The sequence below is a fragment of the Giraffa tippelskirchi genome, chromosome 7, assembly GCF_054371585.1.
Source record: "Giraffa tippelskirchi isolate mGirTip1 chromosome 7, T2T-mGirTip1v1.2.pri, whole genome shotgun sequence".
Taxonomy (NCBI): Eukaryota; Metazoa; Chordata; class Mammalia; order Artiodactyla; family Giraffidae; genus Giraffa; species Giraffa tippelskirchi.
Window position 1 is genome coordinate 148,488,997 of NC_137281.1, and position 20,421 is coordinate 148,509,417.

General features: G+C 42.3%; 1 protein-coding gene and 1 non-coding gene across 7 annotated transcripts; one reads left to right on the plus strand and one right to left on the minus strand.

The window, feature by feature from the left end:
• Positions 1 to 206: 206 nt before the first annotated feature.
• On the minus strand, positions 207 to 20,221 carry NOXRED1 (NADP dependent oxidoreductase domain containing 1). 6 transcript variants are annotated; one of them, XM_081510536.1, is made up of 7 exons: positions 20,155 to 20,221; positions 19,248 to 19,419; positions 16,090 to 16,301; positions 12,125 to 12,305; positions 11,202 to 11,353; positions 9,601 to 9,823; positions 207 to 564 (listed from the first exon to the last, which is right to left on the minus strand). In XM_081510536.1, exons 2-7 carry the CDS (start codon positions 19,400 to 19,402, stop codon positions 390 to 392), a joined length of 1,098 nt encoding a protein of 365 aa, XP_081366662.1. In that variant the 5' UTR covers positions 19,403 to 19,419; positions 20,155 to 20,221; the 3' UTR covers positions 207 to 389. The 6 variants fall into 6 exon arrangements, with proteins under 6 accessions (XP_081366662.1, XP_081366664.1, XP_081366661.1 ...); XM_081510538.1 differs by having other exon boundaries at positions 19,248 to 19,416; positions 20,151 to 20,221; XM_081510535.1 differs by having other exon boundaries at positions 20,151 to 20,221.
• LOC145516016 (U6atac minor spliceosomal RNA) lies at positions 16,347 to 16,472 on the plus strand. The gene has a single exon (XR_014061199.1). It is a non-coding gene; the product is annotated as a U6atac minor spliceosomal RNA (small nuclear RNA).
• Positions 20,222 to 20,421: the final 200 nt, after the last annotated feature.

The following is a 20,421-nucleotide window of genomic DNA, read 5'->3' on the forward strand; positions in this document are numbered from 1 at the left end:
CATACTGCTATAGGAAAAGAATGCTACAGAAAAAGTATATAACCATCTAATAATGGCAGTATAGCTTCTTGAATTTAGTGTTTAGATGAGAGATAATTTGAATTTATTGAATTGATATTTAGCTGCTGGGGAAGCAGCTTACTTAAATGTGTCAGGTTATGTAGTTTCATTTAGTTGCTTTAAAAGCCAGACACACCCAAACATACTGATGTAAAGAACTGCTTGTTTTATTCTAGATTTTAAAGAGCCATCAGTACAGTTTTCTAATTCCTCATTGCCTAACATATGGGAAACACCAGACAGTCACATGACTTCCACTGACAGTTGCGATAATCAAAGCACTACCTTATTAGAAGGAGAAAAATTCATGATTTCTGAGAAGTCTCTTATTAGGATGGCAAACCCATGGAAACCTCTGGCTCTTGTTCTTTGGTTAGAGAGATGCCAAATGAGTCACAGTATAGATGGGTAAAGCTGTCCTGAAAAGTAGTGCTGTTTGAGAGAAACTGGCTAAAGGGAGTTTCCTTGAGTTGCACAGTAGTCAGATCAAACAAGGGGAAAGGCCTGGGGTAGGGAAAAAAATACTGTTACTTTTTTATGTTTGTTCAATACATCTGATTTTCTGTTAAACATTGCCTTTAAAGAAAGTTTTCCTCCACTTGGAAATAAGGTTCTTCATTTTCTATACCAAACTAATTTAAATTCTTAATTAAAATTTCATCTGGATCTATTCAATATGTGGATTTAATTGTACTTATGAGTTTTCACATGTACAATTCTCTAAGTACATTTGGGGAGGAATTCATAATTGGGGAATGATTATGATAATAAAATCAACATCCTTTTCAGTGTATTTTCCTTGAATTTAGATAGAAAATAATAAGAGGATCATAGAAATTAGAAGTGGGAGAGACCTCATTTCTTTTACAATATCCTCTTTAAAAAAAACCGAAAAAGATAACCTCTTCAACTGTATAGAGAAGGAAATAGAGTTAACATGCAAATAAAAATGGGGCAATGTTAAGTATTAGTCAATAGTGGAATTCAAGTTAAAAAGCATTAAGATGTAGAGTTTTATAGTATTTATCAAATCAAGAGTAAGGCAAGGATATATGCTCTTACCACACTTGAAAATTCAACATACCACTGGAAGTTATAGCCAGTGCAATAAGGCAAGAAAAGGAAATAAAAGGCATAGAGATGGGAAAGGGAGAACTAAAATCATTAGTATTTATAGATGACATCATTGTCTATGTAGAAAAATCCAAACAAATCTACAAAAAAAATCCCCTAGGGCTAATGCATTCAGCAAGGTCATAGGATATAAAATAAACATAGAAAAATAAATTTTGTTTCTATATATTAGCAATGAACACTTGGGCAATGAAATTAAAAATGTAGTTCCTTTCACACACACAAAATGGAATACTTAGTGTAAATCTAACAAAACACGTAAATGACTTGTGTACTGAAAACTACAAAATGCTGATGAAATAAATAAATGGAGACATATATACTGTGTACATGGATGGGAAAACTCAACATTATAAAAATGTCAGTTCTCCATGGATCGATCTATACATGTAATGGTAAAACAAAAATTAGTGACAACGCCAAATGCTGGTGAGGATGTAGAGAAACTGAATTATACATTGCTAGTGCTGTAAAAAGAATAACTTTGAAAAACAGTTTGGCAGTATCTTAAAAAAAATTAACATGCAACCAGTCATTGTACTCCTAAGCATCTGTCCTAGAGAGATGAAAACTTATGTTTATACAAAAACCTGTACATGAATGTTCAGAGCATCTTTATGCATAATAGCCAAAAACTGGAAACATCCCAGATGTCCTTCAACAAGTGAATGGTTTAACAAATTGTGGTACATACATGCCATGAAAACTACTCAGCAATAAAAGGGAATAAACTGTTGATACACACAGCAACCTGCATGAATCTCCAGCGAATTATGCTGAATGAAAAAGGCCAGTCCCCAAAGTTGCATAATACACGATTCTATTTACATAGTATTTTTGAAATGACAAAATCATAGAAATGGAGAGCAGCTCAATGGTTGCCAATTTAGGAAGAAACAACGTGAAGGATCCCTAGTTACAGAACTGTTTTGCATCTTGACTGTATCAGTGTCAATGTCCTGGTTGTGGTATTGGCTATAGTTTTACAAATATCTACATATAGATATTGTACTATGGTTTGTTTGGGCACATGGGGTTTCTTTGTATTCTTAATAACTGCATGTGAATCAAAATCATCTTTTAAAAAGTTTTTCAAAGGGAGAGGGGTAGAATTAAAAAGTTTAATCCACCAGGAAGGTATAAAAATATGAACTTCTGTGCATCAGATGATATGACTTCAAACTTTATAAAACAAAGATTAGAAAAATAAAGATAATTTGAGAAACTACAATCATAGTAGAAATATTAATATGCCTTGCTTCCCATTCTAACAGATCATCTGATGAAAAAAGACTGTAGAGCAGCACTTCTCCAACTTTAGTGGGCATATCACCTGGGAGTTTGTAAAAGTGCAGACTCTGATTCCATACATCTGGGCTGGGGCCCTGGAATCTACATTTCTAAACAAATGCACAGATGATGGCATGGCTGTCAGGCAGTTTGAGTAGCAAATATCACCTGGGAGTTTGTAAAAGTGCAGACTCTGATTCCATACATCTGGGCTGGGGCCCTGGAATCTACATTTCTAAACAAATGCACAGATGATGGCATGGCTGTCAGGCAGTTTGAGTAGCAAATATCACCTGGGAGTTTGTAAAAGTGCAGACTCTGATTCCATACATCTGGGCTGGGGCCCTGGAATCTACATTTCTAAACAAATGCACAGATGATGGCATGGCTGTCAGGCAGTTTGAGTAGCAAGGATATATTGGAAAGGGGAGGCATAAAGTGAAAAAATACTTGGAATGATAAGACTACCCCTACACACATGCAGCTTTCTTTCCCTAAGTTGGGTCCCAAAGACTTAAAGACACCAATATTCAGGCTTTCCCACAATCACAGAAAGCTAACCAATCTGGTCACATGGACCACAGCCTTGTCTAACTCAATGAAACTATGAGCCATGCCGTGTAGGGCCACCCAAGACGGATCATGGTGGAGAGTTCTGACAAAACGTGGTCCACTGGAGAAGGAAATGGTAAACCACTTCAGTATTCCTGCCTTGAGAACCCCATGAACAGTATAAAAAGGCAAAAAGATAGGACACTGAAAGATGAACTCCTCAGATTGGTAGGTACCTAATATGTTACTGGAGATCAGTGGAGAAATAACTCCAGAAAGAATGAAGAGACGGAGCCAAAGCAAAAACACCCAGTTGTGGATATGACTGGTGATAGAAATAAAGTCCGATGCTGTAAAGAACAATATTGCATAGGAACCTGGAATGTTAGGTCCATGAATCAAGGCAAATTGGAAGCAGTCAAACAGGAGATGGCAAGAGTGAACATCCACATTTTAGGAATCAGCAAACTAAAATGAACTGGAATGGGTGAATTTAACTCAGATGACCATTATATCAACTATTGTGGGCAAGAATCCCTTAGAAGAAATGGAGTAGCCATCATAGTCAACAAAAGAGTCTGAAATACAGTACTTGGATGCAATCTCAAAAATGACAGAATGATCTCTGTTCGTTTCCAAGGCAAACCATTCAATATCACAGTAATCTAAGTCTATGCCCCGACCAGTAATGCTGAAGAAGCTGAACGGTTCTATGAAGACCTACAAGACCTTCTAGAACTAACACCCCAAAAAGATGTCCTTTTCATTATAGGGGACTGGAATGCAAAAATAGGAAGTCAAGAAATTTGCCTGGAGTAACAGGCAAGTTTGGCCTTGGAATACAGAATGAAGCAGGGCAAAGGCTAATAGAGTTTTGCCAAGAGAACACACTGGTCACAGCAAACACCCTCTTCCAACAACACAAGAGAAGACTCTACACGTGGACATCACCAGATGGTCAACACTGAAATCAGATTGATTATATTCTTTGCAGTCAAAGATGGAGAAGCTCTATACAGTCAGCAAAAACAAGACCGGGAGCAGACTGTGGCTCAGATCATGAACCCCTTATTGCCAAATTCAGACTGAAATTGAAGAAAGTCGGGAAAACCACTAAACCATTCAGGTATGACCTAAATCAAATCCCTTATGATTATACAGTGGAAGTGACAAATAGATTCAAGGGATTAGATCTGATAGACAGAGTGCCTGAAGAACTATGGACAGAGGTTCATGACATTGTACAGGAGGCAGTTATCAAGACCATCCCCAAGAAAAAGGAGTGCAGAAAGGCAAAATGGTTGTCTGAGGAGTCCTTACAAATAGCTGAGAAAAGAAGAGAACTGAAGGGCAAAGGAGAAAAGGAAAGATATACCCATTTGAATGCAGAGTTCCAAAGAATAGCAAGGAGAGATAAAAAGCCTTCCTCAGTGATCAATGCAAAGAAATAGAGGAAAACAATAGAATGGGAAAGACTAGAGATCTCTTCAAGAAAATTGGAGATACCAAGGGAACATTTCTTGCAAAGATGGGCACAATAAAGAACAGGAATGATATGGACCTAACAGAAGCAGAAGATATTAAAAAGAGGTGGCAAGGATACACAGAAGAACTATACAAAAAAGATAATCACGATGGTGTGATCACTCACCCAGAGCCAGACATCCTGGAATGTGAAGTCAAGTGGGCCTTAGGAAGCATCACTACAAACAAAGCTAGTGGTGACGATGGAATTCCAGTTGAGCTATTTCAAATCCTAAAAGATGATGCTGTGAAAGTGCTGCACTCAATATGCCAGCAAATTTGGAAAACTCAGCAGTGGACACAGGACTGGAAAAGGTCAGTTTTCATTCCAATCCCAAAGAAAGACAATGCCAAAGAATGCTCAAACTACCACACAATTGCACTCATCTCACACTCTAGCAAAGTAATGCTCAAAATTCTCCAAGCCAGGCTTCGACAGTACATGAACTGTGAACTTCCAGATGTTCAAGCTGGATTTAGAAAATGCAGAGGAACCAGAGATCAAATTGCCAACATCCACTGGATCATCAAAAAAGCAAGAGAGTTCCAGAAAAACATTCACTTCTACTTTATTGACTATGCCAAAGCCTTCGACTGTGTTCAGTTCAGTTCAGTCACTCAGTCATGTCTGACTCTTTGCAACCCCGTGAATCGCAGCACGCCAGGACTCCCTGTCCATCACCAACTCCCAGAGTTTACCCAAACTCATGTCCATCTAGTTGGTGATGCCATCCAGCCATCTCATTCTCTGTCGTCCCCTTCTCCTCCTGCCCCCAATCCTTCCCAGCATCAGGGTATTTTCCAGTGAGTCAACTCTTCGCATGAGGTGGATCTTCAACTGTGTGGATCACAACAAACTCTGGAAAATTCTGAAAGAGATGGGAATACCATACCACCTGACCTGCCTCCTGAGAAATCTGTATGCAGGTCAAGAAGCAACAGTTAGAACTGGACATGGAATAACAGATTGGTTCCAAATAGGGAAAGGAGTATGTCAATGTATATTGTCACCCTGCTTATTTAACTTATATGCAGAGTACATCATGAGAAACGCTGGGCTGGATGAAGCACAAGCTGGAATCAAGATTGCCAGGAGAAATATCAATAACCTCAGATATGATTATGACACCATACTTATGGCAGAAAGTGAAGAAGAACTAAAGAGCCTCTTGATGAAAGTGAAAGAGGAGAGTGAAAAAGTTGATTTAAAACTCAACATTCAGAAAATTAAGATCATGGCATCTGGTCCCATCACTTCATGGCAAATAGATAGGGAAACAATAGAAACAGTGACAGACTTTTTTTGGGAGAGGGGGCTCCAAAATCACTGAAGATAGTGACTGCAGTCATGAAATTAAAAGACACTTGCTCCTTGGAAGAAAAGCTATGACCAACCTAGACAGCATATTAAAAAGCAGAGACATTACTTTGCCAACAAAGGTCCATGTAGGCAAAGCGATGGTTTTTCCAGTAGTCATGTATGGATGTGAGAGTTGGACTATAAAGAAAGCTGAATGCCAAAGAATTGATGGTTTTGAACTGTGGTATTAGAGAAGACTCTTGAGAGTCCTTTGAATAGCAAGGAGATCCAACCAGTCCATCCTAAAGGAAATCAGTCCTGAATATTCAGTGGAAGCACCAATACTGAGTAAGCTGAAACTCCCATACTTCGGCCACCTGATGCGAAGAACTGACTCATTTGAAAAGACCCTGATGCTGGGAATGACTGAAGGCGGGAGGAGAAGGGGACGACAGAGGATGAGATGGGTGAATGGCATCACCGACTCAATGGGCATGAGTTTGAGTAAGCTCCAGGAGTTGGTGCTGGACAGGGAAGCCTGGTGAACTGCAGTCCATGGGGTCGCAAAGGGTCAGACACTACTGAGCGACTGAACTGAACTGAACTGAACTGAAGGAAAAGCTGATCAAATCATTGTACAGTAGAAACCACGGTAGCAAACACAGAGTTTCCAAGCAACTTTTCAGTAACCAGGAGCTTAAATATGAGCAGATAGTCAAGGTTTTCCATATACTTGAAAGAAAAGCTCTAAAATGAGTGATGGAGAGCAAAACAAATGATCAGAAAAATTCCAAAGGAAACAGACTTCTTAGAGGAGAAAAAAACTCTATCATTTACATTCTCAAAGGATAAGAGATGGTATTGCATAGGAAAATGACAACAGGATGCTACATAAAAAAGGAATATTTGGAGACTAAAGAAATAGTTGAAAATGAAAATATGTTCTAAATATAATAGCAAAAACAAAAACAAGATAGTTGAGGCAATCTCTGAGAAAGCAGAGAAAAAAGACAAAAATACTGAAAATAGGAGAACTAAAGAAATCAAAAGATCAGCCCAGCAGATCCAACATTGGGCTAATAAAATATTCAGAAGGAAGAAAAGAGGAAACAGGGAATGGGAAGAAACTATCACAGACATAATTGGAGAAAACCAGAGAACTTAACAGGCAGATTGAAAATGACCATTGAATAGTCTGTTTCTTTTATGGGTGGCAATTACGTGTATATTTGCTTTACAGTAATTCATTAAACTGTATATTCATGAATTTATGGAATATGTACTTTTCTGTGTATATGTTATATTGTACAATTCTTTTGTTTTTTTTAGTTAAGGGGGAAAAAGGGAGAGGCCCACCAAGTGTCCAATCCAGTGAATTATAATAGACCTACGTCATGACACATAAAAAAATTTCAGGATGCTGAGATCAAAAGGTACTATAAGCTTCCAGAGAGAAAACAAACAGGTTTCAGACCAAGCATGAACTGAAGAATCAGAATGGCACTCTACCTCTCAACAGCAACTCTAAAAGCTGAAAGACGACGGAGCACTGCCTTCAAAATTCTGAGGGAAATTATTTCTAACCTAGATTCTACACCTTGGCTGTGTTTTCAACAAAATATTAGTGTAGAATAAAAGCATTGTCAGACATAGTCCTTAAAAATTACTACACAGCCTTTATGAAAGAAGCTAGCGCCTGGAGAACATATTCCATCATAATGAAGAAGTAGATGAAGCCAGAGGAAGAGGGGTCCAGGCAAAAGAGATCCAACATAATAGAGAGGCAAAAGGAGTCCTGGGAAAAAGAGGGAAGGAAGATTCCCAAATTGAAAGTGTGTCACAGGTCACTAGTGATTAAAGAGAATACTAAACATAAGAGACTTCCCTGGTGGTCCAGTGGTTAAGAATCCGCCTTCCAATGCAGGGGATGCGGTTCCATCCCCAGTCAGGGAACTAAGATCCCTGTGCTGCAGGGCCACTGAGCCCATGCAATGTAAGTAGAGAAGCTTACATGCCACAGCAAAGACCCAGTGCAGCCAAAAAACAAGGGGAGCAGGGGAGGGGGAGGATCAAGGATTTCTTCCAGGTTTGGGGTTGAACAACTCTTCCAAGGAGCGTGTAATTAGACAGAAACACTGGAAGAGCAGGCATGTGAGCAGGGATGCTTTTAGACATGAGGAGTTTGAGTGGAGACGGTGAGTATGAACTTACCAGATGCAGAACTGACATCTCGGTTAGGCATATAGAGTCCTGTGCTGGGAGAGTGAAGATGGCAACCTAAGTCCCCACAGTGGAAAAGATCACCCAAGAACAAAGTGTAGAATGAGACAAGAAGGCTTTGGACAGAGCCCTGAAAACTCCCAGATTTAAGGATGGGGCAGAAGAGGACCTAGCAAAGGCAGGATAAAGGGACAGGAAGAGAATGAAGAGCATGTGAGGGTATCAGGAAAACTAAGAGACATGATTGTTTCAGGAAGGATGGTATGTTCAAATGCCAAGGAAGAAAAGGATTTAGAAGTGTCCCGTGACCACGCTCCTACTACAGGTGGCTCAGGTTGGACAACTAAGATCCCAAAGGCTGTGAGTGAGATGTGACCAAAATAAATAAATAAACACTTTTCAAAAAGAATGGTAAAGTCTATCTTATGTGTATTTTACCACGACTAACAAGAAAATCGTGAATCCCATAAACTCGGGACTTTAGGAATAATAACTCGCCACATGAACGCGAGAAGGTTGTAGGGGAAACAGCAGGTCAGGAGGCAGGTGCTCTATGGGAACTTTCTGAACCATCTGCTCAATTTTTCTGTAAACTTAAACTTGCTCTAAAAAAATAAAATCTATTCTTTTAAATAAAAAAATAAAAGTATCCAGTGAATTTAGTGACATGGAAGTCTCTGGTAACAAGGGCAACCATTTGTCCCTATTAGATCATTAAAGACTAAAAACAATGATCTAATAGTTATGAAACTATAGTGAAATGGCACTCTCATACACTATTGCTGGAAATATAAGTAAGCATCATGTTTTTGATAGGTAATTTAGAAATATCTATCAAACATAAAATACATATAACCTCTGACCCAGAAATTCTACTGGTACAAGTGTGCAAAGTTTAAGGATAAAAATGTTCAGAGCAGTTCCTTTATGCAAAATGTGGGGCCAGGGTACAATGCCATCAAGAGGAAATAGAATGAATAAATGCAGTTAAAGAAACATATCCACCAGGACGTATGTATACCTAGGGCTGAGTCATGCTGATATATGGCAGAAACCAACACAATATTGTAAAGCAATTATCCTCCAGTTAAAAATAAATAAATTTAAACAAAAGAAATGTATCCAACAGATGCCTACACCATGCTCATAAGTGAAGTAGATATTATTGTACTAACACAGAACGATATCTATGACGTAGTAAGTATAGTCTCCATATTTCTAAAATGTACATATAGTACAGATATGCATACACATTATACTATAATGCTAATATACATATATGTTTGTAAATACATAGGTGAAAAGATAAAAATATAAAAGCGATTAGAGGTGAAGTCTATAAAAAGGGATTTGAGGGGGGCAAAAGAGGGCTCTCATTTCTCCACTAGTTGGATTCTTTTTTTCTAAGAATGTATTATTTTTATGAATTTTTAAAAAGAACATTAAAGGAAAAATATAAAAAGCATCTGCTAAGACAACAGTGTGGGAGAAGTTCAAATGGCTGCCGCCTGATACTTTACCGTTTCTTAGACAGGTTCTTGGCATAGGTCTTACTGACAAAATCTTGGGCTTGAAATTTTAGGGGCGATGCTTCGTCTTCCTTACAGACCTCAAGGTGCTGGGAGGGGAACAGCTCGCTCAGATGCTCCAGCACTTGTAAGTGGGGCATGTCCTTTGCTGTGCAGAAGTTTATGAGTGCATAGAACATCCCCTCCAGCCACTTGATGTTGAGGCTTATTCCCCCTAAACATCAGTGAGAAAGGAAACACCCGTGAGCACCACCGAAAAAAGGTCTACAGGGGACCTAGGACAAACCCCAGACAGTGAACAGCTACCTTCTGTCCAAGACAGTTTGGTTATATGAACTTGGAGATAAGAAAACACTCTTCCTTTCCAGACCAAGAGCCCTGGGTGTGCCCTTTATAACACGTCATGTGTTGACCCTACCTACAGATAGGTTAATGTAGACATTGCTAATGACAAATGCATCTTGGAAAATCTCTGGAATGATTCTTGCAATAAGGCACACTGCAAGATTACAGTAAGGAAAAGCCATTTGGTCCCAGATGCTGCATCCTTTTGTTTAAACAGGCTCTCCTCTCTGGTTGTTTCCAACTCACCCTTAGAGGGTCTGATTAATCACACTTCTCAGCTTTTCCTTAAAAATGGCTGCTTTTTTAAAATTCTTTTTTTTTTTTTAAGATTTTTTAAAATGTGAATCATTTTTTAAAGTCTTTACTGAATTTGTTACAATATTGCTTCTGTTTTATATATATATACCTGTGGCTCAGCTGATAAAGAATCCACCTGCAATGCAGGAGATGTGGGTTCGATCCCTGGGTTGGGAAGATCCTCTGGAGGAGGGAATGGCTACCCACTCCAGGATTCTGGCCTGGAGAATTTCATGGACTGTATAGTCCATGGGGTCACAAAGAGTCAGACGCAACTGAGCGGCTTTCAGTTTTCATATATATTTTTAATTTATTTATTTTATTTTTGGCTGTGCTGGGTCTTCACTGCTGTGCGGGCTTTTCTCTAGTTGCTGCAGGCGGGGGCTACCCTCTAGTTGTGATGTACATGCCTCTCGTTGCAGCGGCCTCTCTGGCTGCAGAGCATGGGCTCCAGGGCACTCAGGCCTCAGTGGTTTTGGCTCCAGGGCTCTAGAGCACTGGCTCAATAGTTGTGGCACAAGGGCTTAGCTGCTTTGCGGCATGTGGGCTCTTCCCGGGTCAGGGACCGAGCCCGCATCTGCTGCATTGGCAGGTGGATTCTCTACCACTGAGCCACCAGGGAAGCCCTGCTTCTGTTTTTTTATGTTTTGGTTTTTTTTTGGCCATGAGACATGTGGGATTTTAGCTTCCCAACCAGGGATCGAACCCGAACCTCCTGCTTTGGATGGCAAAGTCTTAACCACTGGACTGACAAAGGAAGTCCCTAAAAAGGCTGCTTTTTGCCACCAAAGTTGTTCCCATATAAAACCCAAGTAGCTGAGAATGCCATCTAGCGTGTTCTTCCCCCCCTCCACACACCCTCAGCACAACCACACTGGGATTTAATAAGACAGCAACAGGTCAAGAGGAAGGTAATTTTCAAAAGTGCCAAAAATATGTTGAGCCCTTACCGGCAGGGCTGTAGGGGCAGGTGGCCTGAAGAATCACGGGGTCTTGGAGAGCAGCAGTGATCTCCTTATTGGCCCCCCAGATGTGGGCAAGATCTTCAGCACACTGATACTGGGGCCGCAAGATGTTAGTATGATTCAGTAGGAGTTTCAACCTGAAAGTAAAGCCACCACGGCAGGGAGTGTAGAGCCAGGACTGGAATGAACCAGCACGTGATCCACGGAGTGCACATCCAGCCCCAGCCGCACAGTCTGCTGCCCAGCACAGCTCAGAGGCAAATGCAGGTGTGGGTCAGCCCCGGGGGCACAACCTCTTAGCTGAACGGTTCACCCATCCCCCTCAGATACACTTATTGGAAGCTACCATGAGCCAGGCACTTGGCCCAGCACTAGACATACCAAAAGGATATCTGACATATGCTCTCCATCAATCTTCATGCTGCTGATCCAGATACAAGGTAATACGAGTCAACTTCAAGTAGTTGAAAGTGAAAGTCGCTCAGTCATGTCCGACTCTTTGCGACCCTATGGACTATACAGTCCATGGAATTCTCCAGGCCAGAATCCTGGAGTGGGTGGCCTTTTCCTTCTCCAGGGGATCTTCCCAACCCAGGGACTGAACCCAGGTCTGCTGCATTGCAAGCGGATTCTTTACCAGCTGAGTCACAAGGGAAGCCCCAAGTAGGTGGAAGCAATGCTCTGTTTCTGCTCTAAACATTTGCACATCAAAGAAAATGTCCCACCCACAAGTGCTGTTGGTGGAAAAATGGGGAAGACACAATTTCAAAGGCTGGCTTGGACCCTGCTGCCGATGAAGATGCTTCCACCTTATGACTGGGAATGGTCAGCTCCGAGAGGTAGGGGCAGAAGTGGACATGAGGTGACAGAGAGGTCCTGCCAGTCCTGTGCTCACCCTAACAAGATACCTGGATATTGGGATGGCAGAGACAAAGCTGTACACAATGCAGTCTTTCCCAAGCTGGGTATGAATTTCTACGCAGATGTTAGGCAGCTGAGATGGCAGGCAGCAGAGGAATACCACATTGGCCCATCCCACCAGAGAAGCGTTCTGGTAAAAGCACTGGATTCCCAGTTTCTTGAATTCATCTGGGAGGGAATAAAAGTCAGATAGATCACAATACAGAAGACTTCGGACTCAACATCAACTTTGGGGAAAGTGAAATCGCAGTCCTGTCTGACTCTTTGAGATCTCATGGAGTGTAGCCTGCCTGGCTCCTCTGTCCATGGAATTCTCCAGGCAAGAGTACTGGAGTGGATTGCCATTTCCTCCTCCAAGGGATCGTCCCAATCCAGGGACTGAACCTGGGTCTTATGCATTGCAGGCAGATTCTTTACCAATTGAGCCACTAGAGAAGCTCCCAAGTTTGGGGACAGGGTGGCAACTATTTTATCTCAAGTCTTATCACCACGTGTGGCTTCCTAGGTGGCACTAGTGGTAAAGAACCTGCCTGTCAGTGCAGGAGACATAAGAGATACCAGTTCGATCCCTGGGTTGGGAAGATTCCCTGGAGGAGGGTATGGCAACCCACTCCAGTATTCTTGCGTGGAGAATGCCATGGACAGAGGAGCCTGGCAGGCTATGGTCCAAAGGGTCTCAAACAGTTGGATACAACTGAAGTGACTTAGCACACACGCACACTTGTCACCACGTAAATCAGAAGAAATTCCCTTATGGCTTCTAAAAGCCACACAGCAAAGCCCTGGCCCCACGAGTATGACAGCTGATGCCACCACAGCTGTGCTCAAGACTGTTAGATAATTCATCCTGACCTCATGTTTAGACCAAACGCGAGAATTTGTCAGATTTTTTTTTTTTTTTAGAGGAAAGTCTGAACGAAGCCTTCTGCTCCAGTTTACTGACTTTACCATATACCAGGTGGTGTACGAAGTACTTTAGACACATTATCGAGGGAACCCTTGGCTTCCCTGATGGCTCAGTTGGTAAGGAATCACCTGCAGTGTAGGAGACTCGGTTTTGATCTCTGGGTTGGGAAGATCCACTGGAGGAGGAAATGGCAACCCACTCCAGTATTCTTGCCTGGGAAATCCCAAGGACAGAGGAGCCTGAGAGGTATAGTCCATGGGGTCATAAAGAGTCAGAGACGACTTAGTGACTAAACCGCCAATGGGGAATCCTCACAAGAACCTTATGAGGCAGAGGCCAGTATTATCCCTACATTATAGGGTTATATCCCTATAAACCAGATATCCCTATATTATAGAGGTGAAAACTGAAGTTTGAGAATCACGCGACTGGGAATTTACCGGCAGTCCAGCAGTTAGGACTCTGGGCTTCCATTGCAGGGGCACAGGTTTGATCTCTGATCGGGTGAAGACAAGCAACCAAAGCAAAATAAAACATGCTCTCTAAAAATCAGAATTGCGTGACTGGGACAAAGTTAAACAGCTTAACTGGCTTGAATTGGTGGGAAAGACTGACAGAGTGCAAGAGGGCAGAGGCCAGGAGTAATCTGGGAAACTCCGCTTGTAGTTTCAGTAAAGTGTACTCAATTTCATGTCAAGAAGATATTTATAAGCACAGAGAGAAACATAATAATTCATGTCCTTGCTAAAACCACTCCTTGATAGTTAATCATTTGATTGTACTTAGGTGACCTGAGGGGTTTCCCAGGTGGCTCAGTGGTAAAGAATCCATCTGCCAACGCAGGAGACACGAATTCGATCCCTGGTCCGGGAGGATCCCAAATGCCACGGAGCAGCTAAGCCCTTGAGCCACAACTATTGAGCCTGTGCTCTTCAAGCCTGGGAGCCTGAACTACTGAAGCCCACACAGCCAAATGTTCGTACTCTGCAACAAGAGAAGCCACCGCAATGAGCTAGCCCACACACTGCAGCTAGGGAGTAGCCCCCACTCGCTGCAGCTGGAGAAAAACCCTCACAGCAGCAAAGACCCAACACAGCCATAAAATAAATACATAAAATTAAAAAAAAAAAAGAACCTACTGTATAGCACAGAGAATTACACTCAATATTTTGTAATCACCTATGTGGGAAAAGAATCTGAAAAAGAACATATATACTTATATGTATGTTTAACCAAATCACTTTATTGTACATCTGAAACCAACACCTTGTAAGTCAACTATACTTCAATTAAAAAATAATTAAAACTAATTTAGAGCAAAGAAAAAGTACAAATTGTATGATTCCATTTGTACAAAATTCTACAGAATGTAAACTGATTGGTAGTGACAGAAATCAGATCAGTGGTTTCCTGAGTGGGACCTGCAGGGAGGTGGAGAGGTTCGTAACTTGCCTGTGTCGATGTTTTCATAGGAGCATACAGGTGTCAAAACATCAGACTGTACACTTAAAAAATTTTTTTTAATATTTATTTATTTGCCTGTGCCAGGTCTTAGTTGCGACACGTGGGATCTTTAGTTGCGGCATGTGGGGTCTGATTCCCTGACCAGGGATAGAACCCAGGCCCCTTGCCTTGGGAGCATGGAGTCTCAGCCACTGAAACAGCAGGGAAGTCCCTCAAACTGCACACTTTCAAAATGTGCAGTTTATTATATACAAAGTGTATCTCAATAAGGCTGTACCTGTTCTTTGACCTAGCAATTTTTTAAAAAAATTATGAATCAGGAAGTCCTACTAAGTAAGGCACAGTTACATAAATTACCATAAGTCATACTTAGGAATACTATGTAACCTTAAAATCATGATTTTGAAGAATGTCAAATAATACGCACATGATCCATTAACTGTTTGTAAACAGCAGGACACAAAAAGCTTTGCATAGTATTAGTTACTGGTATAATCTGATATAATCAGAAGAAAAAAATGGAAAAGAAATGATAACCCTCATAAGGAGATTATAGGTAGTTATTATTTACTTCCCTATAGAGTAATTTTCTAAATTTTTTGTAACGCACATGTATTATTTTACATTTTTTAAATTATTGAAATATAATTTGCACACAGTGCATCACACAGATCTGAAGTAAATAGTTTGATTCTTTTTAACAAATGCAGACACCCATGGAACTTGCACCTTTTTCAAGAAACAGAATGTTTACATCTGCCCAGAAAGTTCCCTAGGGCCTCTTCTCAATCCCCTCAGAAGCAATCACTGTTCTGATTTCTAACACCAGAGGTTAATAAATGGAATCACTGCAAAACATTTAAAAACTTTTTTCAGTACATGGTATTATTATTTTTTTGACTCCACCACACGGCCTGCAGGATCTTAGTTCCCCAACCAGGGATCGAATCTGTGCTCCCGGCAGTAGAAGCATGGAGTCTTGACCATTGGAGAGCCAGAGAAGTCCCCGGTAAACGGTATTTTTGAAAAATAAGGCCAAATGTTTGGAAGTGGTAAACACCACTCGGGCTCTAACTGGTCCAGTTAGAAGATTTGAATTCTGTTTGGAAAGCTTCTCTGTATCAAAGACCCAAAAGATACCTGGCCACAGGGTGCAAGGAGGAGAGATGGATATAAATATTTAGGTGGAAAAGAAAAGCGCTTTAAGGAACAAGTTAAAAAAAAAAAAAGTCTTTCTGGGACTTCCCTGGTGGTCCAGAGGCTAAGACTGTGCTCCCAATGCAGGGGGCCCAGGCTCCACCCCTGGTTGGGGAACTAGACCCCACATGCCGAGACTGAAAAAAGATCCTGAATGCCACAGTGAAGATTAAAGATCCCAAGTGCCACAGCTAAGACCCAGTGCAGCCAAATAAAGTATTGAAATTAAAAAAAAAAACTTTCCAGCTTTTCTCAGGGCTAGCAAGCTGAGAACTTGGCCAGCTGTATGCAAGGATTCCTCTTTCGAGGGGCTCTTTCCAAACGGCTTCATCACCACCTGAAGAGCATGCCCAAGCCCCCTTTCTACTGCCCAGTGCTCCTCACCCAGGGTCTCTGGCCTCCGAGTGGAGATCCGCAGATTCTCAGCAGGGATGGGGACGAGCTGGAGCAGGGTGTGTGCCAGCTGCTTCCCAAGGTGGCCACCTCCGATGATGCCCACTTTTAACGGGTCGTCACCCTGAGTTTCTTCACGCAACCCAGTCAAGCTACATTTAGACGTTTGCTTCTCCGTTACTAATTTTCTGGAGAACGATTCTCTGGAGAATGAACACGGACACACACAAATATTAAGACACACACGTGTGTTGTATGAAATGAGAGAAAGTTAGCATTCCCCTTGACAAGGATGGAAGAGGCTCTTGGGCCTGACAACATGCATACGGTTAAGGCATTGCCACCTACTTCGTGGCATCTAACCATCGTTTTTAAAGAGACACGTGTACCCCAACGTTCATTGCGGCACTGTTTCCAATAGCTAGGACATGGAAGCAACCTAGATGTCCACTGGCAGATGAATGGATAAGGAAGTTGTGGTACATACACACAATAGAATATTACTCATCTATGAGAAAGAATACATTTGAGTCAGTTTTAATGAGGTGGGTGAAACTGGAGCCTATCATACAGAGTGAAGTAAGTCAGAAAGAGAAACACCAATACAGTATATTAACACACACACACACACACACACACACACACACATATATATGGAATTTAGAAAGATGGTAACAAGGATCCTACATGCAAGGCAGCAAAAGAGACACAGATGTAAAGAACAGACTTTTGGACTCTGTGGGAAAAGGCAAGGGTGGGATGATTTGAGAGACTAGCATTGAAACATGTATATTACCATAGTTAAAATAGATGACCAGTGCAAATTTGATGCATGAAGCAGGGCACTCAAAGCCAGTACTCTGGGACAACCCAGAAGGATGGGGTGGGGAGAGAGGTGGAAGGGGGGTTCAGGATGGGGGGACACATGTGTACCTGTGGCAGATTCATGTCAATGTATGGCAAAAAGCACCATAATATTATAAAGTAATTATTCTCCAATTTTAATTAATTAATTAATTAAAAAAAAAAAGACACGCACGCCCTTAGCCCTTCTTGATTGTCAATCTCTGATGTTCTCTGCTTTAACTTCCTCAAATGCAGCCTGCTGTGCCACCTTAAGTTCTTCAGAGAGAAGCCTTCCAACTATGTGCCACTAACCCAGGATCAGGCTTCCCTGGTGGCTAAGTCGGTAAAGAATCCACCTGCCAATGCAGGAGATACAGGTTTGATCACTGGGTTGGGAACATTCCCTGGGGAAGGAAATGGCAACCCACTCCCATATTCTTGCCTGGGAAATCCCATGGACAGAGGAGCCTGGCAGACTACAATCCATGGGGTTGCAAAGAGTCGGACACGACTTAGCAACTAAACAACAACAATGACCCAGCTTCTCTGGATGGAATGAAATGTTCCTCCAGAGTGAATTTTCCAAACAGTAAAGCATACCCCTTTCAAAAGATCAGAGCTTGTTTAAAACCTTAAATGAACTCTTTTTTGGTTACATGTATTGTGCATTTCCCTGCCTTCTTAAACATAAGGACTGACTGTTTAACTGTTTGCCACAGGACCATCACTGTGAACAGCTACCATCATACCTTATCCCAGAACACAGGGAGCCAGTCCTTCCACTGTTTTCTGTGTAGACAGCGGTCCATTTCCATCTCTGCCAGGACAAGTGCACCCCCTCTCCTACTATACACCTTCTCTTCCGAGTTTGCTACTTCAGTTCTGCACACACCCAGGAAACCACATAACTTAGCTTTTTCTCCAAATGTGACGATTTATCAAAGAAAATGGTTTATAAGGGAAAACAGACCTGAGAAGGGGAGGATCAAGGATTTGAAGCCACTCTTTCTGGAGATTCACTAACTGTTGGTTCTGGATGTGTTTCCTTGGCCCAAGATGAACAAGGTCTGACTCCTGAATACATAAGGCATCATTTTATGTTGTTATAGGGTGATCTGATATTTGTGGGGCTTCCCTGATAGCCTTCCCTCTTGCATTGAAGAATCCACCTGCAATGCAGGAGACCTGGGTTCGATCCCTGGGTTGGGAAGATCCCCTGGAGAAGGGAAAGTCTACCCACTCCAGTATTCTGGCCTGGAGAATTCTATGGACTGTGTAGTCCATGGGGTCACAAAGAGTCAGACATGACTGAGCGACCTTCACTTCACTTATAGTTGTTCTGTATTTCTGTGAAAACTGGAGTCTTCATGCTCTGGAGTTTCCATCTAAGCATGACAAGCCACATTCTATGTGAGGCTTCTCTTTTGGTTAAAAGGAGAGCGTTTTCCCACTGTGCCTGATCCTTCCAAATAGAAGATGCCTCCTGGAAGTTTCCCATGTTGGTTTCTCATCACACGTCGTTGGAGGCAGCCCACAGGTTTATGCTTCCCTATCCGTCAGCCAGTCAGCAAACTGCTTGAGTCGTCTGCCTCCTCAGGTATGTGCTGTACCTTTAATATGCTTGATTGGGATGTGGTGCCCCCCCATCTTGGAGTTAATCTGATGTCAAAGGACAGTAAACTGAGAAGTAGACTGAGGGATGGGGGCTGGGGAGGCAACAAATGCTCCAAGAGTGACCTAGAGTTACAGGAGCCGAGAGCCTTAGTCCTAGGTGCTTGGCTCTCACATGCCTCTTATTTGAGTGTCAAGAAGCCAGGACTGAACTGAGAGCTTCTTTGAAATCAGTATTCCTGTTTCCAGGCAAGTCATCTGGCCATAGGGACCCCTAAGTCCCTGGAAGCTTTCTTGTGAGGAGGCATTCCACTGTTAGCCCGAAAAGAAAAAAAAATGACCCCCATTTTCAGCCAATAGACGTGGAATGGCCAGTCATTAGTAGCTGTGGAAGACAAGCTGGTTGTCCTGATGAGAGAGTGAATGAATGAATGGGTTAATGGATGATTTAATCAGTCTACTCACCAAAAGGAAATCACCATTAATCCATGCCACATTACATAACCACAGCCAAGGTACCCTGGGGTGCATCTGCCCAGTGCTTTCAGACCAGGAGCACTTCAGTGTAGTTACACAAGGTAGGAAGACACTCCCCCTGCCAAAGTTATTCTCCAATATAAAAAGTTTAAGTCATCTGGATTCTCTGCGGTGAGATTCTTCCCCATCTACCTGACCCTGGAGACCCAGCATACCTCAAATTTTGGAGTAGCTTGCAGAAGAAGGTTGCGTGGGCGCAGGCCTTGGTCATCAGGCCATGAGAACGGCCCAGCAAATACAGCCAGCTGTGGTCTTCCTCGTGAATCCCAGACTCAAACTTCAGGGTCTCAAGATCCTCTAGCAGGTCCATCTCCAAGCCAGCATCTACTGCAGTGACAGATGCCAATCATTTCGATCCCCTGTCCCCCAAGAAAGAGTGGGGCGTGTGCCCAAGTCCCAGGTTCTCCTGATGGTGGTTTCAGCACCTCCCCTCCCAGTTCCAAACTGGCAGCTCCCATCCACTTCTCTGAGTATGAGTCCTGGAGGATTCCTAAGCACTGACTACCCATGAATCTGGCTTTCTCGGTGGCAAAGCAGTAAAGAATCGGCCTCCAATGCAGGAGATCCAGGAGACGCAGGTTCAATCCCTGGGTCAGGAAGATCCCCTGGAGGAGGAAATGGCAACCCACTCCAGTATTCTTGCCAGGAAAACCACATGAACAGAGGAGCCTGGTGGGCTACAGCCCATAGGGTCATGAAGAGTTGGACTGAGCGACTATTGAGCCTACACCCATGAATCAAGAATACTGGATTCATGAAAAACCTGGACAAGATCCACGTAGGCTCCGGGCACATTTTTCAGCACCTGTATTTCCATGAGCAATGGGTTTCACAGGCGGTCTTGGGCCAGGACGTTTTTCCCTTCCATTCTCTTAGAAATAGGACTGGATGCTTAGACTACATTTCACAGAAATTTACCCCTTTCCCCAAACTCTCTTTTCCCACAGGGTAGAAAAGAACCCAAACTAAATACCATGATCTTCTATCTAGAGCAGGGATATCTAGATTTTAGAAAATGAAGCCAGAGATGTATCAGCCCCTCTTTGTGTATCTCTCACCAACCAAACTGAGGAAAAGATGGCTCTGATCCTCAGTATGTCTTGTCCTGGAAGGTAAGAACTACATTTTCAGGGAGGATTACCCATGAAAGTTGTCATTATGACTCCTTAGCTACCAGGTTACTTCAGTCTTGGAGTCTTAAAGGGGCCAGCCCCACCTAGAGGTTTTCCAGATCTACCCCATGAGGGCATGAATTCCTTCACTACTTCTTGGAGTACTACATCAGGGCAGTCTGGGATCCTCCTTTTCCCAACAGAAGGTTCTGGACTT

Coding starts and splice junctions, on each gene's coding strand:
- NOXRED1 (XM_081510536.1), bottom strand. CDS start 19,402: ATGGACCTGCTAGAGGATCTTGAGACCCTGAAGTTTGAGTCTGGGATT. Junction 9,824..11,201: donor CTGCCCCTACAGCCCTGCCG/GTAAGGGCTCAA, acceptor ACTGATGTTTAG/GGGGAATAAGCCTCAACATC. Junction 565..9,600: donor AAGAACCTGTCTAAGAAACG/GTAAAGTATCAG, acceptor TCCCTACCCCAG/GCCTTTCCCCTTGTTTGATC.